Source organism: Silurus meridionalis, chromosome 3 (assembly GCF_014805685.1).
Source record: "Silurus meridionalis isolate SWU-2019-XX chromosome 3, ASM1480568v1, whole genome shotgun sequence".
NCBI classification, from domain to species: domain Eukaryota; kingdom Metazoa; phylum Chordata; class Actinopteri; order Siluriformes; family Siluridae; genus Silurus; species Silurus meridionalis.
In genome coordinates this window covers 7,810,399-7,837,483 of record NC_060886.1, presented here as the reverse complement: position 1 = coordinate 7,837,483, position 27,085 = coordinate 7,810,399, and the positions used below count along the sequence as shown (strand labels likewise).

Sequence of the window (27,085 nt, the reverse complement as noted above, 5' to 3'; positions counted from 1 at the left end):
TTAACCCTGTTGAATATCTGTGGGATCTGCTGGAGAAGACTTGACACAGCAGTCTGACTTTTCAGTCATCAATTCAAGATCTTGGTGAGAAGATCTCGATGCAAATCTAGATGGAAATAAATCTGACATTGCATAAGCTGTGTACTGTAATCAAAGCAAAAGGCGGCCAAATGAAATATCGGTGTGTAACAATTGTTTGCTTTGGCCATGCGGTGTATGTCTTACATGTCCACACCTACTCGCATTCCTGAGTCAGCAGTCTCCGTCTGAAATGGATTGGTTAAGATGTTGGACTTCTGATCAGAAGGTCGCAAGGTCAAATCCCACTGAGCAAAGCATTAACTCCAAACTGCTCAGTTGAATGAATGAGATAATCATAAGTTGCTCTGGCGTCTGCCAAATTCTCTAAATGTAGACCCGATCTATTGAAGAGATGGTAGCTTGGTGATAAGGCATTGGACTCTGAATCAGAAGGTCACAAGTTCACATCCCAGCACCACCAAGCTGCTCCTGCTGGACCTGTGAGCAAGGTCATTAACCTTCAGCTGCTCATCTCTGGATAAGGGCATCTTCCAAACGCCGTAAAAGTACAAGCAGCCAAGTGATAGGATCATCTGGAACTTCTCTTTTAATGGTTGTGTTTTTGATGTGATGATCTTCCACTTGGTTCCTTTCTGTAACGATTTCTCTGACTTGCACTTACCAAAACCTTTATCTGAGTTTTTCTGTTATTTTTTGTTGATTCCTTTCTCTCTTCATGTCAAGTAATACGATCTCCTCACTCCTCTCCAATTGCTGTTCCTAAAACTCAATCTGTTTCAAAACAGGAAGGTGTGCACACAGGACTTCACACCTCTTTGCCCTGTGCTTCACACCAGCAAGCAACAAGTCACTCATGTCTCCTGTGGGTATGGTGTGAGTCCTGCTGTTTTCACTCATGGGCCTGTGGTGATGATCTAGAGGTTTTTAGCTGCAGAGTGAAATAGCAGTAGCTGAAATGTAGCCTACAGCATGCAGTTTGCTACAATATTACATTTAGTTGTCTTGTGTACCTCAAATGGACTGTTTTAATAAAGTCAATAAAGGGTCAAGAATTCCTTTTCTTCAAAATCTTTGTTTGGTAAAGTATAAGAATCCAGTTGTGTTTTTGTTTCTTACGGTCAGGCAATACATGCTTTTCTCTCTCTTTCTCTTTCTCTCTTTCGCTCTCTATACCATATCAGTGCTATATATACCGTATACATATATACACTATATGGACAATAATTTGTCGACACCAGACCATAAGATTATGTCCTTTTTGATTCACATTTAGTTCCCCTTTGCTGTTATAAAAACCTCCACTCTTCTGGGAAGATGTTTCACTAGATTTTGGTGTGTGCTTATGGAGATTTGTGCTCATTCAGCAACATAGGTGTTAGTAAAGTTAGTGAGGTACTGATGTAGGTGAGGTGAGGAGGTCTGGGGTGGAGTCAGCATTTCAAAGGTGTTTAATAGGGTTGAGGTCAGAGCTCTATGAGGACCTTGAATGGCTCTATCAAGATCTTCTGCCCATGTAAAGCATCTCTTCATTGAGCTGGCTTTGTGCACAGAGGCATTGTCATGGTGGATCAGGTTTGGGCCTTCTAGTTCAAGTGAAGGGAACATGTAGCGTCATGTTGCATCAAAAGGCATCCGATTCAAGTGTGCAAGCCTCCAGCTGTGTTCGAACTGTATATGGGTGGAAAAGGCAGGAGATCGATAGATAGGTAGAGAGAAAGAGAGAATGTCCTCCTTTTTTTTTTTTTTTTTTTTTTTTTTGGCAGGGTTGCTGATCCAGAGAGCCGTAGAACAGCACAAACACACCTATTGACTCGAGTGAAGTTTGTTAAATGGAGTCAGTGTGGTTATAGATTTCAGAAGCAAAACTTACCAAGAAGGCATTGCGATATAATTACTTTCCCCTAAAGCAAAATTGCTAATAACTGTGTGTATGTCACGATGCTGACTCTCTTTTTCTCCTCTTTCCTTCTCTAGGAGATAAGGATGGCAGTAAGGTGACTTCAGTGATGGCGACTCCAGGCCAGGGCCCCGATCGGCCTCAGGAGGTCAGCTACACAGACACCAAGGTGATCGGGAACGGCTCGTTCGGCGTCGTCTACCAGGCCAAACTGTGCGAGTCTGGGGAGCTGGTTGCCATCAAGAAGGTCCTGCAGGACAAGAGGTTTAAGGTGAGAAGAGGACAGAGACGGCGATAATCTCTGGCCATCTGAAACTGAAAGCGGCGTCTGTGTGCCTGAGGCTAACCCCGTCTCATTCGTACAGGAACATGAGTAAGGTTTCAGCCAAGGATGTGGACAGGGATGTAATATCTTTTAATAGATGATGTGACCGTAGTGACATCAGTGTGCTGAATTTGATCCTCTGTACGTGAGTGAGTGCTGATGGGAAGTTGCCTTATTGTAAAATTTAAACGTCATTTTAGAAAGTAGCTGCAAAACAGAGCTCTGTATAAGCAGGGTATGAACAGAAAAAAAAACATCGCAATTTGATTTGTGATTTCCAGTTCCACACCAATTATAGAAAAATGCGTTTTCATACTATTACCATATTCGGTTACCAGATTTGATTGTTTTACTTTTGACGTTGAGGAGAATGCTGAGTGTTTAATTCCCTTGCAGCAATAAAATACAATTTTCATTTGTTCCGTATGATATTTTGGTGTGTTACATTTTTTCCCCCTTCTTGATCAGATCTTCTCACGTGTACTGACACAAACTCGCCAGCCAACAATAACGTCATGCACCGTTGCCACTGCAACCTGTACGATCAAGCCGTGTCACCGTCGATTTACTCGCTCTAATGAAGTGCTCTTCTGGCCTCATCGCACAAATTGTTGATACAAATGAGAGAAAGAGGCAATTAATTAGGCCATTATTATATCTAATAGTTTGTACCAGTAAGGAAGCACGTCTGACCCGAAGGAAATAAACAGCGAGGGAAAACCCCTGCTGGGATGATAGAGGATCGTGCTGAGTCATCCTCCAGACCGTGATCGACGTTTCATTATTCGCCCTTGGCACGTGGCCCAGTGGTGTACGTGACCACGTTGAACGAAGACTTCAGCGAAGGATAGAATAACCTTTCGCTTTACTTCGCTGCAGTGCCGTTACTGCACGGTTAGGCGTTTTCCTTTATTACTCCTAAACAGCTCTGTTATAGATTAGCTACTCACCTATTCTCGGCTTATAATGGCGCTGTGGGGGGGTGGGTGTGGGTGGTTGAAAGTGTGGTTTTCTGTCTCTAAGGCAACATGCCAAGCTACTCTGCATTGTCAAACGCACAGAAAGGTAGATAAAGTCTGAGGTCACATGAGAGATAGAGAGAGAGAGCTGATAAGCAGAACAGAATGGCTTTCATAATTGGACCATAAAGCTTTTAAAGTTCAGGGCAATGGTTTTTTTTTTTTTTTATCATCAGTAACTTCATGGAAAATTTAAACGAAAGAAAGAAAGCTGCCTGTGTGTCAACTGGGCGTGGTCTAATATTCTGATGAGCACATTAAGTACTCTTTCATGACCCTATAACTGTGATCATTGTACACCTGTAAAAGACTACTGGTACTAGTCAGCTACACTATATAGACAAAGGTTTGTGGACACCTCACAAGGTTTGTACAGTATGCACTTTTTATACATCCCATTCCACATTTAGTCTGTATTTGCTGTTATAAGAACCTCCACTCTCCTGGGAAGATGTTCCACTAGATTTTGTAGAGATGTGTGCTCTTTATTCCACAAGGCTATTGGTTAAGTCAGGTACTGATGTGAATGAGTTGAGGAGGCCTGAGCTGCAGTCAGCGTTCCAGGTCACCTTAACAGTGTTTAATAGGGTTGAGGTCAGAGCTCTATAGCAGGAGATCTTTCACTCCAAGCAAAGAGAGGGAAAAAAAGAGAAAATGGGAGGAAAAGAGAAAATAAGAGGAAAAGTAGAGGAGGGATTGCTTGGGGAAATGCAGGTTGTGCTGGTTGTCTGTTTTGCAAAGAGAACTGGAGGAATACTGTACTTTTTTGCTGTTACTGTTTGGATATTACATTATGACCGCTTGCCTAATACTATGTTGGAACCCCATTTTGCCCCAAATCAGTTCTGACCCATTGAGCATTAACAGCATTAACTTCAGCAGTTTGAGCTACAGGAGTTCGTCTGTTGAATCGGACCATACGGACCAGCCTTCGCTCTCCACGTGCCATGACCGTCACCGGTTCACCACTGTTCCTTACTTGGACCACGTTTGATAGATACTGACCACTGCAGACCAGGAACATCCCACAACAGCTGCAGTTTTGGAGATGCTCTGACCCAGTCTTCTGCTGAGCACAAGGTTTAATTTTCTCTCAGTCCTTCATTGGTTTTGCTGCGCTGTTCTTCCTACCAGTCGCAGAGGGTTTTACTCGACATGGTTCACTGCCAAGAATATCAAGCCTGCTTGAAAGTATTGGCACCGGAGACACATTCTGAAAGATCTAACCTCTCGCGTACACAAGCAGTTGCCATGGGAACCAGCAGAGTGGTGTTGGTGGGCTGTAAGAGTGTTCTTGCAGATGCCCCAAATTATTCTGTGACCAGAAAGATCATTACAGCTGTGTGTCCATGCATGTAAGTGACTGGAACCATCTTTTTTTTTATATATACCTTCAGTGTATTGATCCTTAAAGTCGAATCCCACTTGGACTTTTTTTTTTTTTCAATTATCCTGAACGTTTAAAACTCAAAAGTGTTTTAAGCCCACCTTTTAGCCTTTTTTAGGAAGGAGAAAATGCATCTGTGAGTGTTCTGATCATCCCACGCTGTGTAGCTGCTGCAAGACCGCCAGGGAACGTGTGATATTTCTGGTTTTGACGATTCCAACAGGATTTATTTTAATACACCCGCCTCAACATTTCCCTCACTTCTCTTTGCACTGCGAGCGAGACACGCTTGCGCCTGTCTCTCCGTCACTGTGTGGGTGGCGTGCCAATTACAGCCTCTGTTTTAGGCAGCATGGCTCAGAGAGATTGTGTGTGTGTGTGAGAACTGAGCGTTCGCCTGATGCTCAACCTTGTGCGTTGTTTCTATTTTCATTGCATTCGGGCCGAGAGACGGACGTGAAGCTTGACAGCTACCCTGTGAAACGTCTGTTCATAGAGCTACATCGAGGGCTTTTTCACACCACTGCTCTTTATCTCATATTTTACCTTGCATGTTCTTGAGACATCCTCTTTGTGACCATAAGGTTTGTATGTGCCTTCTGAACATCTCATTCCACATTTGCTATTGTAATGTCCTGTGTGCATGTGGAGATTTGTGCTCATTCAGCTACTAGGGCTTTAGTAAATCAGGTACTGATGGAGGTGAGGTGAGGAGGCCTTGGGTTCCGTCAGTGTTCACATTCATCCCAAAGGTGTTCAGTAGATGTTGAGGTCAGTGCTCTATAGTATGCCACTCAAGATCTTCCACTCCAGTAAAGCACAGTGATGTCATGCTTGAACAGTTTTCAGTCTCCTAGTTCAAGTGACAGAAAACTTTCATCCTAGAGCTTTCTAAGACATCCTGTACAATTGTGTGCCTCCAACTTTGTGGTAACAGTTTGAGGAAGCCCCACATATGGCTGGTGTCCCAATACTTTTGTTGATATATAATCATTGTACTAGCAATATTTTATGCTGTCTCTATTTCTTATTCTATCTCTACACTGTAAATGTGATGTTTATAATTTCTGTGAAGTTGATTCAATGTATAAATGTTGTCCCCCCTTTTTCTTTAATGCTACAGAACCGTGAGCTGCAGATCATGAGGAAGCTGGACCACTGTAACATCGTCCGCCTTCGGTACTTCTTCTACTCCAGTGGGGACAAGGTGATCATCTCTGTCGCTTTCCACACAGTCATACACCGAAAAGCCTCTCCACACGGCACAAACACTCTATCACACAATCTCTGTTACACAATCAGAGATGTCTTTTTCTTATAGTCATTTTTTTGGCCTTATTAAAACATAAAAGATTACTTACCGTAATTTCCGGACTATTAAGCGCACCCATATATCAGCTGCACCCACTGAATTTGTCAAAGATTTTTATTTTAAACATAAATAAGTCGCACCTGTCTATAAGCCGCGTAAGGTGTCTACACTGAAACTAATGAACTTTACACAGGCTTTAATGAAAGACAGTGTCTGTTACACGGTGTAACGGGTGAAATATGTTGTGGCTCAGTAGACGTATTTTGGGAATAGCCTGCCGCAGCATTTTTCCGCTATTACTGCATGTGTGCAAGACCGAGGAATATGTCCTTATTATTTTCTGATGCTCATTTCTAAGTTTCTTTGACTAACCCGTAACGCTGTTGCCAAGAAAAATAAAAAAAGCACGAGTTTATGATAGGTGAGGTCGACCGTTTTAGAGGGACCGGCCACGCCTCCTCCGGTGAGATCGACCGGTTTTAGAGGGACGGCCACGCCTCCTCCGGTGAGGTCGACCGCTTTAGAGGGAAGGCCACGCCTCCTCCGGTGAGGTCGACCGCTTTAGAGGGAAGGCCACGCCTCCTCCGGTGAGGTCGACCGTTTTAGAGGAAAGGCTACGCCTCCTCCGGTGAGGTCGACCGTTTTAGAGGGAAGGCCATGCCTCTTTTGTGAGAAGCTGCTATGCTACTTTTAAAGGACTTGCTATTATCAGTGAGATTAGCAGTTTTAGAGAAAAGGCAGTGCCTCTTTCAATGAAATTTTTGAGAGAAGGCCACACCTTTTTCAGTGGGATTGGCAGTTTCATAAAGGTCCTGTATCCTTCAGTGGTACTGGGTTTTATATCGAAGGCCATGCCCTTTTTTGAGACTAACAGTTTTAGAAAGAAGGCCATACCTCCTATGATGAGACTGACAGTTTTAAAAAGGCCATGCCTTCTTCAGTTAGATTAGCTGTTTTAAAAAGAAGGCCACACCATCTTCAGAGAGATTGGCTGGTTTAGATAATAGGACATGGACAGGCACAGAGGGGAGGCCACGCCTTCTTAAGTGAGACAGACTTGCACAGATTCCACATTAATAATGTAATTAAGAGAACAGATGGATGTTTACATGTGTGTGAGAGAGTGAGAGACAGCAGACATATGGAAGACGGCTATAACACTGACACACACTCGTTCACAGACAGATGAATGGGTTTGAGATGCATTGAGTGACATTGAGTAGAAAAACCTTTTAGCTTTTAAACACACACACACACACACACACATATACTCCGAATGCTTGCTAATAAGTGCATGACTGGGGGTAAAAGAATGAGAATGCAGGTATTGAAAGAGGAGAAGAAGGATACATGGGCTGGACAGAAGGAATGAGAAAATACTTTTTACGAATAGATAAAGCTTATTTTTATCAGACAGACCCTTCTGCCTTGTGGATACCGAAGTTAATTGGCTGATCCAGACTGTATTGCAACCATCTGTTACTCAGTTACCTCAGTTGAATAACATGTTTTGTTTGTGTTGTGCTCTGATTTTATTTTTATTTTTTCCTGCATGAGAATCAATCAGAATACACACATTTTAAATGCTGAAACAGTCTAAAAACCATACCAAGTTTTTCTCAGATAAAGTTTGCCATTAGTTAGTGAAATGTTTTGTCAGTGGTGTAAAAGTTTGTCATGTGAGCTAATTGATGAGGTTGATTAGGAGGTGGCGTGTCTGTGTATGACTCGTGATGACCCAGACTTCAGCTACCTCCCATACTATCAAGCTCTCACAATAAACCGTTGCATCAGCTGTTCGACTTGGTGTGCTTTTTAAATATATTTTATTGGGTTATGTGCTTCTACAGTTACATTTACAGCATTTGGCAGACACCCTCATCCAGAGCGACTTGCAAAAGTGCCTTGAAGTCTATTTAAATAAATACTGATACTTGTTCTCAAAATGTTTGGGAGAAAATATAACTGGGAACTCTTCTAGAAATACTTCTGGAACAGGTCGGCCTTTTTTTTGATGTTTAAAGACTAATGTGACTCAACCTGTTTGGACTTCATGGGGATGTTTTTTTTCACCAGGTGCCAGAACAGGGAAGAGTCTTGATGCAGGTCTTCCTTGAATACTTAGAGCTGTATATATCCATCCATCCATCCATCCATCCATCCATCAGAGAGTGGGATTGGCGATTTCTACAGTCCTTAAATTCTTTCTTCCCCTCTCTCTTTACTTTTTTTTTTTTCCATTACTCATTGTCTGAATTTTATCCCATCATCTTTTTAGCTTAAGTTGCCAATTGCTTTAGTTAGTAGGAGTATCAGTAATGATCAGATTGTCAGTTTGCTGACATTACACATTATTCATGTAGCTGGTGTTGTGAAATCTGCTGAGCACTGGTCTCTCTCTCTCTCTCTCTCTCTCTCTCTCTCTCTCACACTCACTCACACACACACACACACACACACACACACACACCCTTCTTTCTGTTAGTTCAGCCTGCACTTTTATGTCTGCCAAAAAAACACACTACCCCAGAGAGCGTGAGACTTTTCCAAGTGTTTTATGTGGGTTGAATTTTAACCATCGCATTTATTCTTGCATTGGCACGCTGGTACGGTATGCTTGCATTCTTGTACGAAACGCGTGTACGGGTTTGCTGGTGATTATTGCGCAAAAAGTCACATGACCGCGTGGACTGTGAAATTCTCGAGATCAAAAGCCTTGCAAAAAAGTCAGTATGTACTACACTTTCAATGTGTCTATTGTAAAAATAAAAATAAAAATTCTGATATGATTATATATACTCTAGAAACTTGTGGGCCTGTCAAGATCAAAAAGAAAGGTTTCCTAAAGGTTTCTTTGTGATCCAGTTTATCCCAGAGCAGTTCAATATGATTTAGGTGTGGTGACTGGGCAGAACATTCTATGATTGATAACACTTTGCTCTCTAAATAATGTTTACAGAGCTTGGATCTATGCTTTGGGTCATTGTGGTGAAATTTGTTTCAATTAGCCTCAGTCCAGATGCTATCTCATCTGTAATTATATTTATATTTATAGTACATATATATATATACACTACTCTGTATATTGTGTTTTACATATATAACATATATTCATCTGTATACAACATTTATAGTACATATTCATCTTTTAATTACTGTTTATAGTCTATTTTATTTAACTGTAAATTCATGTTAAATCTATATATCCTGCACTTGCTGTTATTGCACTCTGGTTAGACCCAAACTGCATTTCGTTGCATTGTACTTGTACATGTGTAATGACAATAAAGTTGAATCTAATCTAATCTAATCTATTGCATGGTGTTGAAGAATTGTTGCCATGAATTTAGTATTCCTTTCACCTGGAATATGTCTCCAACCTTCCCTTCTCCAAAACAAGTCCAAACCCTTTAGCTTCCACCTCCATGTTCGATTGTGGGGGTGAGGCAGTCTGATAACATCTCTCCTGTTCTCCATCTTACACATGTTCTTCTGCCAGAGTCAAGTTTGGACTCATCTGTCTACAGAACCTTCTTCTAGCCATTCACTGTCAAATTCTTGCGTGTTATACAAATGGAGCACAAACGTTTTGAAAAGTATGGAACCGTAATAATAATGAAAGAAATAGCAGTGAGACAGAATTCAAATAAAAGGTTTGATTTTTATGTATATAAATTGGAGCACTTGCTTGTAAAAAGACAATTTATTGAAAACAGTCATCTGATGGTGTTCGGTGTATATCTATACATTTTACATCTTTGTGAGTACAAATGTAAGCTTTACTGTCGTCCGTGCATGTAAGAGACATTTAAAGTGTTAATGGAGTGGTGTGTTTCGGGTGACCATACCTGCAGTTTGAATGTGTTTGTATAGAAATGAAGCTATTTGCATGTAAACAGGCAGGGAGGCAGTGCAGCTGTGAGCAAAGGTTAGACTGAGCAGCACAGAGCGCACACGGCGAGACAGAGGGATGGAAATCTTTCGGGCAAACAAACTTCATGGAGACATTCTTATAAGAATTTATTCAGACATCTGTCGTTTACTCTCTGTTTAACGTCTCACAGGCTAGTACAGATACGCACTGCTAACCACAGCTGTCTTGTTGAGGATTTCCAGACGAGTCATTGGGGTTTTGCAACGCAAGGGACATGCGAGTTCACTGGTGTCCTGAGAATATAATAGTAAAGCGTGGAGACGATGCAGCCTTCTCAAGTCAATTTATATAGAGCTCCCATTACCCCACTCTGTCTTTCTCGCACACTTTCCTTTTTGTATAGTAAGCAAAATTGTTTCTGTAGCAATCAGCAGGTTGAAAATTGCCCGGGTCAGCAGGAGCGTGTGAGGTCAAACGGAGCAGTCACCATTACTGTGTGAAAGCACTTCTGTCTTCAGACGGATGGATGGATTGGTGAAACGATGGATAAAAGGTTGAACAGATGGATGGATGTAAGGGTGGATGGATATATGAATGGATTGATGGATGGATGAAAGTATTTATTGGTGGATGGAAGAAAGGATGAGAGGCTGAATGCTCAACAACCTTAGGTTTCTATTCTTAACTGAAAGGAGTGTATGAAAGTCTGCTGATCTACCCATCTGAGATGCTTTTCAGCTTTTTACAGATGTAAATCGTGGCTATTTGAACCTGCCGGTTGAAAACTGGCCATTCTTGTTATCAAGGAGATCGTCCATGTCTCCAGTCCTAGAGCGTAGAGACACTCGCTTATCAGTGACTGGTTTTTAGACAGTCAAACATGAACACTGAGGAGTTTCTTTGTGTGGCAGCATGACGTACATCTATCTGAGTCTGATTGTCTTCCCGTGACCGAGTATTTCTGACCTGACATCACTGCATCTGACTGAATCTCATTGTTTAACGCACTTTACTCGACACACACATACTCAGACACTGATGTCACATCCTGCCTGGCCGCTTATAGACACCAGACTCAGGGGCGGGATGATGGTTGCCGCCCACAAGCTGACACACTCCTGCTTCTGATGTCACTTCCTTTCTTCAGCATTCCTTCTCTTTCCTTCCTTCCTACTTATTATTTGTAGACTTGAAGGAGACAGATTTCACTGGCAGGCAGATGTTGTTGATTTGGAAGAGCAGAATAATTTCGGTGCTCCGTGATGCCGGATGGGTTTAATCAGCAATGATGAAATGAATAGAATCACCTACATATGGGACGACGTCCGAGACTCGCACAGAACCCAATTCAAGCACAAGCCTTCTATGATGGTGCGAGCTTAATACCGGTTTGTTGTTTGATGTAGAAGATTTAAAGATCTCAATAAATAAATAAGGTTTAGAGCAGTTCCAGTGCCGTTACTCCATGACTTATTAGAATATGTGCATTTATATAAACCTGTGATTCAGTTTGCAGCAGGAATATATATAATAAAATATGTACCGTATTTTCCGGACTATAAGCCGCTACATTTTTCCCACGCTTTGAACCTCGCGGCTTAAACGATGAAGCGGCTAATTTATGGATTTTTTTCTGGGTTTTTCCCGGTTTCACAAACTTAAAGCCAAAAAACTGAACCCCATAACATTAGACCAATGAAATTGTGGAACGGGTTCAGGTAAACCTATAAAACTCTTTATATTAAATCAGATGCGCTTTGACTGAATCGGGCCGCACCACATCATAAATATGGATGATGTTCCTCTGACATATGACCTGCCGCTCACTCGGACTGTCTACAGGAAATACAAATCATTCGTCACGCTGAAAACAACCGGCCATGAAAAAACACACTTCACCTGTGTTCTGAGCTGCACGGCATCGGGAGAAAAGCTTCACCGATGGTGATTTTCTCAAGAGAAATTGTTGTGAAAGGAAGGAGGAAGACAGTGACCAATGACTTTCTTGGTAGGCTACTGTTTAGATACAAGCCGTGTAACAGACACTGTCTTTCATTAAAGCCTGTGTAAAGTTCATTAGTTTTAATGTAGACACCTGCGGCGTATTTATGTTTAAAATAAAAATCTTTGTAAAATTCAGTGGGTGCGGCTTATATTTGGGTGCGATTAATAGTCCGGAAATTACGGTAGTTATATAGTTTTGAGTCTGGTTTCTTTAAAGGTTTCTTTCTCTTACCATCTCATTGGACTTTTGCTTGCTGGCTCTAAAAATGGCACTAAATGCATACATCCTATAACCTTTTTATTTCTGTAAAGCCTCTTTGGGACAATGTCCACTGTTAAAAGTGCTCTACAGATCAAATTTAATTGAACTACTATCAGAAGCTCTGTTGGAGGAAATGAATTTTTAACTTCATGTGACCAATCAGAATTGAGGATTAAACAGCCTGTGTCTGTTTCACTAGACTTCACAAAGAGAAACAAAAGTAAGAGTGGTGTAATAATATAATTCTGCCTGCACATGTTCTCCATTTAACTGTGTCTCTCTTTGTGTTACATTCTCACAGAAGGACGAGGTGTATCTGAACCTAGTGCTGGACTATGTCCCCGAGACCGTGTACAGAGTCGCCAGACATTACAGCCGAGCCAAACAGACCCTCCCCATGGTTTACGTCAAGGTGTGTACGAGTGTGTATTTACAAAATAAATCGGGGTCAGTGTAATATTGTATGGTGAGGATTCATTGATTGTCAGTGTGTGTGTTTTTAATTCATGTCTGAATGTTTAATGTTAAGTGACATGGTGATAGAAATATTTCAATAAATTGTCACAATAGCCCCCCCCCCCCTTTTTTTTTTGTGATTTTTTTTTTTTTTTAATGAAATGATTTTTTTAAGCATTTTGTTTAAACGCATTTGTTACATTTTTTTTTTCTCTTTTATGGTGTGAATTTTTTTTGGGGGGGTTAAATGTTTTATTTATTTATTTTTTTATAAATAAGAAAGAAAAGAGAGAATAAAGAGACAACGAATGGTAAAAGAATAATTTTTAATTACAAATATTTGTACTTAATTTTCAACATTTGTATTGTTTTTTCTTCTTTTTAATGTTTTTTTTTTTTTATTAATTTAAATAAATTATTTAAACATGAATTAATTATTCTAGGTATTTTATGTAAAACTACTATATTTCTTTATCATTTGAGTGTTGAGTGTACGCGTGTGTGTGTGTGTGTGTGTGTGTGTGTGTGTGTGTGTGTGTTGCAGTTATACATGTATCAGCTCTTTAGAAGTCTGGCCTACATTCATTCATTTGGAATCTGCCATCGAGACATCAAACCCCAGAACCTGCTGCTGGATCCCGAGACGGCCGTCCTCAAACTCTGTGACTTTGGCAGGTCGGTGCTGGGATGTGTCCTCTCTCTCTCTCTCTCTCTCTCTCTCTCTCTCTCTCTCTCTCACACACACACACACACACACACACACACACACACACACACACACACACACACAAATGTCTCGCTTCACCCCTCCTGCATGTCCTGTATGATAATTAATGTATGGTGATGTGGCATTTCAGCGGTGTCACCCAGGAGTGTAAAGAACCCTGGAGTACTTGTCGTGTAAACCCCAGTGCAGTGGAAAGCTGTGTGTAAGAGCAGCTGAGCATCTCCACGTTATCTCCCGTTAGTGCCGGAGCAGTTTTCGTCAGTTTCGGTTAATATCTCACCCTAATGTGCGCACTTAGAGTGTGTAAAAAAAAAAAAAACCCTTCAAGCTGGAGATTAATGATGAAGTGGTGAATTAGCTGATCGTGAGCATACGCGACATCCAAAAGCCTGCGTTCAGCCGTGAAAGCGTGTGGAACGTTAGTTAATTATTAATAAATATAACCTTTCTGTCTGCACTTTTCCCACATGATGCAGTCATCAGATTGAGACGAGTGCTGCTCAGAATCCTGATGAGAAAACATGAAAGATTTATGAGCCGCTTTAGTGCTGAGCTCTACTGTATGCAGCGTCTCTCTCTCTCTCTCTCTCTCTCTCTCTCTCTCTCTCTCTCTCTCTCTCTCTCTCTCTCTCTCTGTGTGTGTTTGTCTTGTTCTGTTGTCTCTGTGTGTCTTTCTCTAATTCTCTCTTTTTATTTAGTGTGTCTCATTTTCTCTCACTCTGTCTAGACACAAGCACATACCCAAAATTGGACAATATCTTGGTGTCCCTGTCTTTAGTTGTGCGTCTTTTGGTATCTCTGTCCATGTCTGTGTATTTCCCTTTGCCCGTCTCTCCTCACCTTCGTGTTTGTGTGTGATGTCTTTCTATATGCCCACCCCACCCCTGGGTGTTTCATTTTGTCTCTCTCTCTGTGTGTCCCTCTTTGGGTGTGTGCTTGTGTAACTCTCTTGGCGTCTCTGTCTGTCTTTGTGTAGCTATTGGTTTCTCGGTCCATGTCGGTGTCTTTTTCTTCTCATCTCTCCTTGTGTCTCGCTCTCTCTGTATCTCTCTTTTATTAAGGAAATAAAATAGAGTTGTCATTGCTGTGAGTGTTTTAGCTGTGAGATGTTTGTGGTGTCGGCTGGAGTCACTGAACGCCATGTTCTCCCATATATATATATATATATATATAGCGCGAAGCAGCTGGTCCGTGGAGAACCAAACGTGTCCTACATCTGCTCGCGGTACTACAGAGCTCCCGAACTGATCTTCGGTGCCACCGACTACACCTCCAGCATAGGTAAGCTCCAGCACATACTCGTGGTATTCAGCACAATAATGACCACGCCTCGTGTATGTGTGTGCATATGCTAAAGCTTTGATTTTCGCCTGAACAGAATGTGTGTAATGTGGCACGTGGTCGATTTCGTTACCAGTGTTTTATGGTCCTGTCACTGACCTTTGACCCCCTCCCTCCTATTTTTCTTTTAGACGTGTGGTCAGCAGGCTGTGTATTGGCAGAGCTGTTGCTAGGGCAACCGATTTTCCCTGGTGACAGTGGAGTGGATCAGCTGGTGGAGATCATCAAGGTACTGACTTGTTGCCTGTGTGTGTTTTAATTTACAAAATCTGATCCATGGCACCTGTTTTTCTGGCACGATCTCTCGCTTGCTCCCGGTTTCTCTTTTCCTCTGTCTTGCTCCGTGCTTTTAATTATTCGCTTTCTCTCTCTCTCCCTCTCAGGTTTTGGGCACGCCCACCCGTGAGCAGATTCGAGAGATGAACCCCAATTACACAGAGTTCAAGTTTCCTCAGATTAAGGCCCACCCATGGACTAAGGTGAGTCAGCAGGTACAGAAAAACTTTAGTTTCTCTTTCTTCAGCACCCATCAACTCCATTCACACAATCATCCCCATCACCACCATCACCTCATCATCCCATGAGCTGTCAGCTCTTAGTCCTGCTCACCTCCTTCATCTTCATGCAGACTGAGTCACAGCACAGGTGTGGGTTATTAACATCACTCTCTAAACACTGCAGAGTTCAGTTTCCATGCTGTTCATGTGCAGAAGCCACATGGTGTTTAAATATAGATTTACCCATAGACTGTCCTGTTTGTATCCTTGCTCTTGTTTGGCTCAGTGATTGTGGAGTTGTGCACATAAATCTTTACCGAGAGTATTTTATATCTGTAAATATGAAGTATTTGCTGTGCAGAGTCAAAATAATATGTATGGAACTTAAAATCTAAGCGCTTTGTTTATGTAAATGTATTTTTTAGCATACGGTTGTAGAGCTCAGGTAGAGTTGGTGCCTCCTGGTGGTTAACAGTGTATAAGGAGCAAAAGAGGATTTATATTGTTGTCTCTTGCGCTCTTTTTCAATTTTCAGTAAAAAATCAAAATTGCCCCATTATCACTCCTGAGTCACTCAACTCATTGCTGGATTCAGTCCAAATCCTTTTTATTTAGGTCTTTGAGACTTTGAGTTGTGGTAGATCAGTAGTTTTTAAAACCGATGGCCATGAGTTCAAATCCCAGCCATGCCAAGCTGCCACTCCTGGGCCCCTGAGCAAGGCCCTTTAGCCCATTGCTGCTCAGTTGTATGAATGAAATAAATGTAACTCGCTCCTGATAAGGGAAGCAGCCAAATATTGTAAATGTAAATGAGCGATAAATGAAATAAGGTGAAGTTTTGCAGGATCACTTCATACAGTTCTGCACTGCATGTACATGTCATAGTCTTCAAACCTAGAGGTCGACCGATTTTACCAGTACTAATAATTAACTGACTCGGTTGGATCGTACTTGCCGATAACCGATCAACCAGGAAAAAAAAAATTAAATACACACAGGATAAAAAAAAACACTCCATGCAAACTAGTACTGAATAATGAAAATGATTATATAATTATGATTATATAATTATTCATAATTACAAAAAATATGCGCTCTGTCTGCAGCGCGCTGTCTCACTTGTGGGGGGGAAAAAAGGCATGTCATCAGTGATTCGCCTCTAGAGGCCGCTCTTGTAATGACGGCGGACCTTCTCAAGCGTTCCAGCAATGGGCGCAAGCTCGAAAAACGATCTGTGTGGATACTATTGATGTGTATTAATTGGCAAAACTGATTTAATCTGTCGATCTCTACCTCAAACCATTATGATTGTCATGTGATGTGACCGACATGGATGTCTGCAGCATCACACCGCCAGGCTGCTCGGTCTAGTGTTGTACACTGTACTGATTAGAGGTGCAGCGGATCACAGTTGATCCGTGACCCATACGGATCATTCCTTTTTTAATTATTTTTACTTTTGTATTAATCTTATTTTTTTAACGATCACAGCATATAAGAGTTTTTTTTCCTGACGCTAATGCTTTTTAAGGAATTTCGTCACTTCACAGAGCAGTCTCGTGTTCACGTGAACGGGATGTGTTGATAAGTCAACAACAATGACTAGCGGAGGAGGAGAAGAACTTGAAAAGCCTCCCGCATCATTTAAATTGCATGTATGGGAGCAATTTCCTTGATGATCCAATGATCCAATTTGTTACTCAAAAACAGTAAAGTGATCTGGACTGTGAGTTTTGTGATCCGTTGCACCGCTAATACTGATTGATTATTGTATCTAAATATTTTTGCTGTGTGTAATTATTGTAGTATTTTTATTGTCATGTAGGTTTGTGGGGTTTTTTTTGTGTGTATTTGTTGTTCTGAATATTTGAGGCATACTATTTGTCTTTTATTAATTAATTAATTGCAAATTCTTTGACGTATTTCGTGTATGCTGATGCACTTTCAGGTGTTCCGGCCACGCACACCTCCTGAAGCCATCGCCCTGTGCTCTCGTCTGTTGGAGTACACACCCACGGCTCGGCTCACGCCGCTCGAGGCCTGCGCACACTCTTTCTTTGACGAGCTGAGAGACCCGAACATCAAACTTCCCAATGGGCGGGAGAAGCCATCGCTGTTCAACTTCACCACTCAAGGTCTGGATTGGTTTAATCCTGAACAGTATCATCAAAAATCATCTTCATCTCAGACCTCCTGGTCTATATCAACAGCTAATTGATTTTCCTCTTTCTGTCTGTTTTTCGCTTACAGAATTGTCCAGTAACCCATCTCTGGCTACCATTTTGATTCCTGCTCATGCACGTAACCAAGCAGGTGCCTCCACCCCCACCAATGCCTCCAGCACTACAGGTCAGGCTCAATCATCTTTCTGGTTTAGCTTTTCTTCCATGAACGCGTGGACGAGAATTTCTCCCGGGACATGAAAAATAATATGAATATAATTAATTATATATATATATATATATATCAATCAATAATAATTAAAGGATATATATACACCACTTATCACAGTCGGTTGCCCTAGCTTTGACACAATTAAAAAACAATGCTGGCCATGGGTAAAAATCAGGGCTGTACAGAGGTGGAAAAGATGCAATTCCAATAGTTTAGTAAAAAGTAGTTTGTTTTTTCTCCTTGATATTTAACTTGTGTATGTTTATATCAGGCTGCATAACATTATTTATTATTATTATTATTATTATTATTATTATTATTATTATTATGCATAATATATTATATGCACATGCATTGGGTGTCATTCATTTCTTGAACAGCAGAACCCTGATCTTGGTTCTTTTATGTTCCAGATGCCAACAGTGGAGAACGTAGTCAAACCAACAACACAGCCTCTGCCTCCGCCTCGAACACCTCCACCTGAGTGTCCCGGCTAATCGCCCATCCATCCCTACCCATCCGGCCGACGCCCTGCCCCCTGCCCAGATCAGTGGGTGGGGTTTAAACCATCCAACCACAACACTTCATGAAACTGCAAGAGCCAAATGATAATTCCAGTGCTTTTAGCGCTGTCCAACCCAGTTCCTGGACACATAAAGAAACGTGAAAGTGGAGAGAGTGAGAGTTGAGCAGAGGCACAAAGGGGAGAACTCGCACCATCAATCCTGTGGACAATCTCTAAATCAAAGCAATTCAGTAGCCAAATCCATCTGCTTCCATCTCAGTTTAGCGAGCCTGCTGTTCAAATGGCCTGCCCTCGCTCTCGCTCCCTCTCTCCCCCTCTCAATCACAGTCTTATACACACCGTCTGTCTTTCTACATCCACATCCTCCCTTTCACATTGTTTCACCTGTTAGTGCATGGCTTGAATTTGGTTAGGAGCACTCAGTAACAGGTACAGGAAATCGCTAGGAGCAGCGTCTTTTGTATCGTTATATATAATATATATATATAAAATGCACTTGGACTGCAAAACAAACGAAGTAACACAACAAGCGTGCATGTCTCAGCAACAAAGCCAAACGAAAACAAAAACAAAATCGCAATGCGCTCGGAAAAAGTTTTAGTCGAGTTTGGAATATTTACATATGATTTTTTTTATGTTCTGTTATTTTATATTGAGAAGGGGGGGATTTTAAGGGGTGGGCAAGGGGGCGGGGCAGACGTTTTTGATTGACAGACTTGTCTCTTTCTGTGTTTTTGTATTTTATATATACATATATAAATGCATACACAGTTTATATATTTCTTTGCGTTATGTATAAAAAGCTCTATATATATATACGTGTGTATAGGTATAGTGTGTGCGTGCATAAGCTTCGCCTCCAGGTTAAACGTTTTCCGAACCAAGAAGGTTTTATATACATTTGATTCACGAAGACTTCAAACGCTTTGGGGGTGGAGCTTTTGCCCCACAGCCAATCAGCCACAGACTGATAAATGATGTATGTATGAGAATGAATAGAATCCATACCGGAGGCAGGAGCGCTGTAATTTCTAGCTTCACATGCTCTAAATTTCACTTCGCTGTAAAACTGTAGATTATTTCCTAATCCTGATATAAACGCTTACTCTTTTCTCTTTGTTAGGATCAGCAGTCCTCAGGTTTCTTTGTGTAGCGAGTTCTGTGAAAAAACAACAACAAAAAGGGTTTTTTGGGTTTATTTGAATAAAGCAATCCATGGAAGGCTAGACTTCGACGTGATTGTGTTCAGTTCGAGCTGAACTCGAGCGGTCCCGTGACCCCGCGTCAGCCTCAATGCCGATCGTCCAGCGTCGTGACCCGAGGAGCCGAGCATTTAATGTTTTCCTTGTTCAATCGTCGATACCGTGTAGATGTCGTAACCACTACTTGAACATTCGTAATTTTTTTTCTCTCTCTCTCTCACTTTTAACATCGTTTTAAATGGAAAAGACTGTACATTTTAATCGATGTCTTAATACAAACATGTAAAAGTAAAAATAGGGTGTAAATACAGTACAGCACAGTTGCCCCTCGCCAAATTCTGGCTTGTGCGTTTCGTTTTTGCCGTGTATGTACATATGTTGACCTGAGAACTGTTACCAAGCAAAAAAAAAAAAAAAAAAGGATAAAATCTTATAAAATGGTGGAAAAAAAAACAGATTTCAAAATTTTCAAAAAAATCAGGGCGATTCTGAACTTTGTTGGAAACTGTAGATGAGGAGCTTTCTTCAGCCATATAGTTCAATTTTCTCTGTACAGTAGGTGCCAGCTATATTATTGTAATGATATGTAGTAACTCTATAGTGTATCTAGAGTTTGGAGTGCCTTTGCTTCCATTCACTCATCTGTTCCACACACACACACACACACACACACACACTTCTTTTCCCCCTTAAACTTCCTCCTTTTACTTGGACAGTACTGTAACTCACTGTGATGCCCCGAGTGTTTGCTGTTGGTCTGTCAGTGTTGAAGCTCTTCTGGCCTACCTCTTTATTTACCTTATAAACCTGGTCAGTGGTAACTCTGATTATTCAAACAACCTGAGGATTCAAGCCCCGTTATTGCCAAGCTGCCACTCTTGGGGGGCCCTTGAGCAAGGCCCTTAACCCTCTGTTCTCCAGAGGGGTTTAACCTTGCACTCTGATCCCAGCTTCCTAAAATCGCTGGGATATGCAGAGGAAGAATTTCACTGTGCTGTAAAGTCCATGTGTTTTTGTTTGTTTTTATCCTTAGAAAGAAAGAAAAATCTTTTGGAGTTGATTAGTGGTGGTTCAAGTAAAATCTTTGATTGTTTTTGTTTTATTTTTTTTTTGTGTAGCATAAAAAAGGCAAGGTTTTAAACGGTACTAACTCTATTAACTATTTAAATTATACAATTATCTGAGCTTTAAGCTCATACATGAAATGAAAGGTGTTTTAGATTTGTTTTTATTATACCGGTTTTTAATTCAGACCAAAGTGATCAGTTTTCTTTAAAAAAACAAAACAAAAAACCCCCACACAACCAGACAAGTTTTATACAACAGTTAGTCTCGGTGTTCAGATTGTTCTTATCAACAAATTTAGCAACATTGAAAAGTTACTACGCTTACTATAGACACTCTTGCTTATTTTGTTTAATTACACCCTGGATTTTCTTGATTTCTTTTAAATTTTTTTTTTTTTGGGAGGGTTATGGATATTTGTTAGATAGTGGATGAAGACATTGTGTCTTAATGTAAGTGTAGGGTTGTGTGCGTGTTGAAGATGACTGAGTCTGACCTCAACCCCCGGGTCATTGTGTCCTCCCTAAGGGGCAATAACTCCTTGGAATGCACGCACTTGTTGTGTCTGCCGGCCGACAGCAGCACTTTCACGGGGCGTCACGTAGCACCCACTATCCTCCATTCCTCCGCCTCCCTCTTTCCCTCGTCCTGTGTGAAGCTCGCTTTGTAAATGATGCATTCATAGACACGTTACTTTCCACAAAACCATGTGACCACTTCTTGTGACTAAAAAGAAAGTCAAAATAAGAGTAAAGACAGGTTTAAAAATGGCAGAAAAAAAATAACTAACATGAATAAACTATTGTTAACTATATTCAGACATTATATTATATACATCATCAAAAAAGGTGTCATGGTTTAAAGTGAAAATAAAGAAAAAAGTACAACCTGTATAACATTACTACTTGAATGCTTGTTTGTGACTGATAAAAAATAATTGTATATATATATATATATATATATATATATATATATATATATATATATATATATATATATATATATATATATATATATATATATATATATATGTATATATATATATATATATATATATATATATATATATATATATATATATATATATATATATATATATATTAAATATACACACCATTTTTTTTTTCTGTGAAGGTATGCTTAATGTCTCCTTATCTTTGTAAATAATGTCCGTTTTGGTCGTCGGTGTGACTCGAAATTCAGAGAATAGTTACCTGGTACTGTAATTTGCATTAAATAAAGAGTAGGATAGCTTGGAAATGAACACATGCTGTCGATCTTCTTTTTGTGTGTCTTTCTGTGTAACGAAAGGTCGTAGTGTAGGTGTTGTGTTGTCCTCTTTTAAGGTCAATATCCTGAAGTCAGAACTAGGAGCAATCAATATGAATTGATGTTTAGAAGATATATGTGATATGGAGATCATCAGAATGGATTCATTGTTTTTTATTTATTTTATTGGCTGCTGTAACATGGAATTTTCCCCACTGTGGGGTGAATAAAGGATTCTCTTATCTTAATCTTATCCTAATTTTATCTTCATCTTATCTAAAGAAACTAAAGTGGGAGACTTCCGGTTGAGCATGAGACCATTTATCATGACACGCTACTGTTGGATCGGGGGAAAAAAACTCTCTCGCTCTGATCTCCACCATAGCAATTCAGGTGAAAGCAGCTATGGAATCTGCTTTGGCCCCAGTTGTTCAGTCATTTGAAGGTTTTAAGTCGAGCATTGAATCACACGGAAGGCATATTAATGAGCTAGATCAGCACCTGAATGCTTACAGTGATTGCATTGTAGCCATGCAAACGCTAAACTCTGCTAATAAACAATTCACAGATAAGATGGAGGACTTGGGAGTCCCACTCACAATTATTGACGATACACTATATTGCCAAAATTATTGGGTCACCTGGTCATAAGTATATGCGATTTTTGAGTATCTCATTCCACATTTAGTCACATTTGCTTTTATAATTCCCTCCACTCTTCTGGGAAAATGTTCCTCTAGATTTTGGAGTGTGTTTATGGATATTTGTGTAGCCACAAGGGTATTATGAAATGCAGGTACTGATGTAGGTGAGGAGACCTGGGGTGCAGTCAGTGTTCCAATTCATCCCAAAGGTGTTCAGTAGGGATGAGATCAGAGCTGTATAGCAGGCCACCTTAAGATCTTCCTTTTCAAAGCATGTATACCATATCTTCAAGGAGCTCACATTGTGCACAGGGGCGTTACCATGCTGGAACAGGTTTGGGCTTCTTAGTTCAAGTGAATGCAAAATTTTATTTTAGTGCATCTAAAGACTAGACTATATCTAAAGTGCCTCCAGCCTTGTGGTAACAGTTTGGAAAAGAACCACGTAGCAGGAAACCTAACACACTTTTAAATATCCCATTTCTGACCACTAGATGGCACGACAAGCATCAAGAAATCAACACTTTTTGCTGGAAATTTTTTTTTTTAAGATTGTTAATGTGTGTGATAACATTTTTTATTGTCTGATGCAGAGATGGCAAAAGTACACACATCCATACTTTTTTTTACTCAAGTTAAAGTAAAGAAGTTTGGGCTCTGACATGTATTTAAGTAAAAAGTAGACATTGCTACTACCTGTTTTAGTGTCACGCTGGTAACTGGACATTACTTCATATTTATATTAGGGCTGTCTATCGATTAAAAATGTATTATCGCGATTAATGGCATGCTTGTCATGAGTTAACTCCACATTAAACTAAGTTAAATATATTTTTATCTGTCCTTAATGTACCTTAGATTAATACCTTTCAAGTATAAATACACTAATCAATATGGGCATGGACAAATATGGATGTTTAATGAAAATCTGTTTATTATTAGTGAAACCATTCCCAATATAGAGCATGAAGCCAAAATATTCTTGTAAACGATTTAACGTGTGGTGTTTTAAATTACTAAAATCATCAGGACACCAAACGGAACCATTTGCTATGTTTCCACACGGACGGTTAATGAGGTGATACTGGAGAAACTTTACGTCTTCCAACTTTCATACGGATTTGGTTATTTTGATTACGGTTTTATTTATGTGTCTGTGAGTGTATACAGATAAAAGTATAATGTAATTTCAGTTTGTTTCGGGTTTATGAGGGAAAAAAATGCTACAAAATAAACCCCAGAGGGTTAATTGCGTTCATCATGGCGGATTTTGGTGCTGATTTGAGACTTGGGGCATCAGTAAAACAAATGTTTACTGATCAAATATAAATATATTTTTTATAAATATATATGAGTAAAAAAGAAACAGGTTGATGGGCTGAAACTGGTGCGCAGTGAAAAGAAAACATTGACATTTCACCAAATAGATAAATTAAATAAAACTTATGAAAGTTATGAGCCTGTTTTGAAAACGTAAGAAGTAGAAAGCGCAGATTTTTGTGTAAAAATGTAATGAGTAAAAGTAAAAACAAGTAGTGAAGTAAAAGATTTGATACCAGAACAATCCAGTATTTGTACTTCATTACTTCCCATCTCCTGTCTGATGTAGATGTAGGGTTAGTGTATTGTGCTCTCCCTGCCTTTAGAGGGAGCTGTGTGTTCTTTGTCATTATTGGATTGGCCTTAATTCTCAAGGGTGGCGCTGTTTCCCACCAGTTCTATTTCCTTTGTGAAAAGATAAGGAGGATTATTAGTGTTCTCCATAATATCTGTTGAAATTACCCAATTATATTAGTTATCCATGTTAGTTAAAATAAATATATTGTTTTAAAAAGAATTGAATAACATGTATGTGAAATATAATTGGATATAATATTATTAAATTGAACAGATATTATGAAGCACACTGATAATCCTCCTATCTTTTTACAAAGGAAATATAACTGGTGGGAAACAGCGCCACCCTTGAGAATAAGAACACACAGCTCCCTCTAAAGGCAGGGAGAGCACATTACACCAACCCTACATTTATATTGACAAACTGTTTTTGCATTGTACCTTTGCCACATGATTAAGAGCCAAGCAAGTAACAAACTCTCTTCAAAAACTCCACAATCAGTGTCAGTAAACAATATCCTGCGATGGCGGTACTCAAAGCGGCTACTAGACCCAATTCGGTTCATTCACTAAGTGTTCATGAAGGTGTTCACACCACACATTTCATGCAGACTGCGTTCAGTACGAGTCATTATAATGCACACCACTTTTGTGTGTTTATTAAGACAATCACATAATCACTTCAGATACTGTTTTTATTTAAAAGTCACAGGCATCAAGGAACATCAACTTGCAGTATTATTTTCCTGAGATAAACATTTATACAAATATTCAGACAGAACACAGACCTGAGTGGCTTCACTGATGGTCACTTGTTTGTCGTTTTTGTGCATCCTGCATGTTTTAATGTTTTAAACACACAAAAAACTGTACATCTACATTTAAAGCATTTTTTATAGCAAATCACAAAAGACACATCTAGTAAAATTTGACTGGTTCTTTTTTTCTGCTTTTTTTTTTTTAACGTCACACGTTCACGTTATGAAAATAAATATTAAAATTTAATTTGAATATGAATTTGAGATCGACGTATGGTTATAAAGCTTATATTGGTACTTCGGCCACCAGATGGCACTGTAACCTCAATTTTATTTATTTATATTTATTTTAAAAGCCCTGTAAACTAAAGTACTGTGCAATAGACATTTTCTCCGTGCTTAAGTTACATAAATACTTTTAGAACCCATGTTACCAAAAAGTGTCATTTTCTCCCTGACTGGTACACATCCAGATAAATTTCGGCTTGTCACATAATAATAATAATAACAAAGCCAACATCGTCTGAGTAGACACAACAGCGTTTTCGATTTCTTTCAGCTTTCACAACATTCACCCTGTAGTGTCCATCACTGAGGTACATGTTACATATATCATCATATAAATTATTTTCTTTTAATAAAATATCACAACATGCACACGCATCTCACATAGCATTTAAGCATATTCTGTTCCCGACAAACACAATCAGCATAGTTATTTTTTCTGTTTGTTTGGCCAAACTGTCAATGAACAGCATCTTTCTGCAGGGATCGAGGTTGGTACAAAGGAACTGCATGTGACTTTGTATGTAAAAAGCGGAATAATTTAAAACAAGACAAATAAAAAAACAGTGCTTCATCTTTCTTGAATAAAAATCATTGTAAAATGATCCAAACTTTAAAGATATGGAAATCATACAGTTGAACCCGAATGAGCACATCTTACATATACGTTATTGCCTGTGTGTGTGTGTGTGTGTGTGTGTGTGTGTGTGTGTGCACATGCGTTTTTTAATACATTTTTGTGAGTAACTTTATTCCAGATTAAGAATATGCATGGAATGAAAGAAAGAACATTCCCACCCTATTGTTAAACCCGGACGTTAAACCTGCCTGGTCATGAGTTTGCATTGATTTGACAGAAAAAGTCACGTGTGCTTTTTTCCTAATACTTGGTTTTGCCCCTCCGCTCGTCTGCCAGGTTACAGATGCAGTGTCTTGATTGTGTTCCTTGAGGTGAGTTTTATGGGTTCTTAGCATTTACATTTGGCAATTAAGCACTGGTGCTGCTGGGATGTGAACTTTTGACCTTCCGATCCAAAGTCCAACATCCTGACCACTAGATCCCAACTACATGAATATTCAACTCTTGAATGTGTTGAAAAATATTCCAGCTGTTATCTACATGCTTATATTTAAGTGGTTATTAATAATAGGTTTGTACTGGGGTTCTTTAAAGTTCGAAATAAAATGTTAAGAAATCTGATCATCCAATTGTGACTAGAGATGTAAATTGGGACTGAGCTCCTACAGGGGATTTTACATTCATGTGGGAGAAAGCGGTTAGATCTGAAGCAGGTGGGACAATGAAAATCCTTGCTGATTAATGTGAACCTGCAGTGCATTACGACAAAGCATCCTTAGTAGCTGCCTGGTCAGGGTCATGGAGCTTTGTTAATATTTTGGTAAACAAAACCCATTCAATTAATTTAAAAACATTTTAAGCATGTACAAATAGTACAAAAGAGAATTAAATATCTTTAAGCATGAACAATCATGAACTCGAGTGATGTAGCTAAAGCTGAGGAACTGTTAAATCCAGAATTCATACCTTTCTGACAGAGCTGGGATTTTACCTGCCTGGTTTAGGTCAAGCCTACATTTGGATAAAAATCTGAATACAGACACGGATATTTGGAGTAATAACCAAATATAGAGTCATTATATTATACCCCATACACAGGTACTGTAAGATGATCTGTGCTATGTGATTTTCACTGCTGTAACAAAAATAACTAAACCCCTGGCTAGGCTTCTTGTCCTCAAACAAAAATCATTTTAAGACCAGTGGCCTAGAGATGTTTTTTGTTTAGCTGTAAAAAACCTGAGTCTAAACCTGAAACCAACAAACTGATAACTGCATTAAACCTAAGATACATTATCCATGTGCACAACCTTCTGATGTTGTACAACAAAACAACACTGCTACTGATGGGTATGTGTAATGTTTTATCCAGAGGGCTTAAATTGTATATGATTATTTATCCAAAGCAGCATTTCTGAGATAGATTTACACATTCAGTGGCTATTTAATTAGTAGCAGCAACATCATTGCTACACCTGGCCATGGTATCAGGTAGCAATCATGTAGGTCACAAAATAGCTGACTATAATGTAGATGCAGCTAAGTACAGTTCGGCAGATGTCCTCCACTGTTTGTGAGCAAATGTTTTATTCGAGAAATATG

At 39.7% G+C, this 27,085-nt stretch overlaps 1 protein-coding gene across 2 annotated transcripts in view; it reads left to right on the top strand.

Moving 5' to 3' along the window:
- Positions 1 to 21,221, top strand: part of gsk3ba (glycogen synthase kinase 3 beta, genome duplicate a) — a 48,619-nt gene extending 27,398 nt beyond the window's left edge. Inside the window, exons 2-11 of one of the 2 annotated variants that reach the window (XM_046845575.1) lie at positions 2,017 to 2,210; positions 5,794 to 5,877; positions 12,424 to 12,534; positions 13,123 to 13,253; positions 14,480 to 14,586; positions 14,778 to 14,875; positions 15,030 to 15,137; positions 17,092 to 17,278; positions 17,394 to 17,492; positions 17,951 to 21,221. In XM_046845575.1, the coding sequence (XP_046701531.1) occupies positions 2,017 to 2,210; positions 5,794 to 5,877; positions 12,424 to 12,534; positions 13,123 to 13,253; positions 14,480 to 14,586; positions 14,778 to 14,875; positions 15,030 to 15,137; positions 17,092 to 17,278; positions 17,394 to 17,492; positions 17,951 to 18,021 (1,190 nt within the window). In that variant the 3' untranslated portion in view covers positions 18,022 to 21,221. The remainder of the gene's footprint in view (positions 1 to 2,016; positions 2,211 to 5,793; positions 5,878 to 12,423; positions 12,535 to 13,122; positions 13,254 to 14,479; positions 14,587 to 14,777; positions 14,876 to 15,029; positions 15,138 to 17,091; positions 17,279 to 17,393; positions 17,493 to 17,950) is intronic. The other variant, XM_046845576.1, reaches the window with a different exon arrangement.
- The last annotated feature ends 5,864 nt before the right edge of the window (positions 21,222 to 27,085 follow it).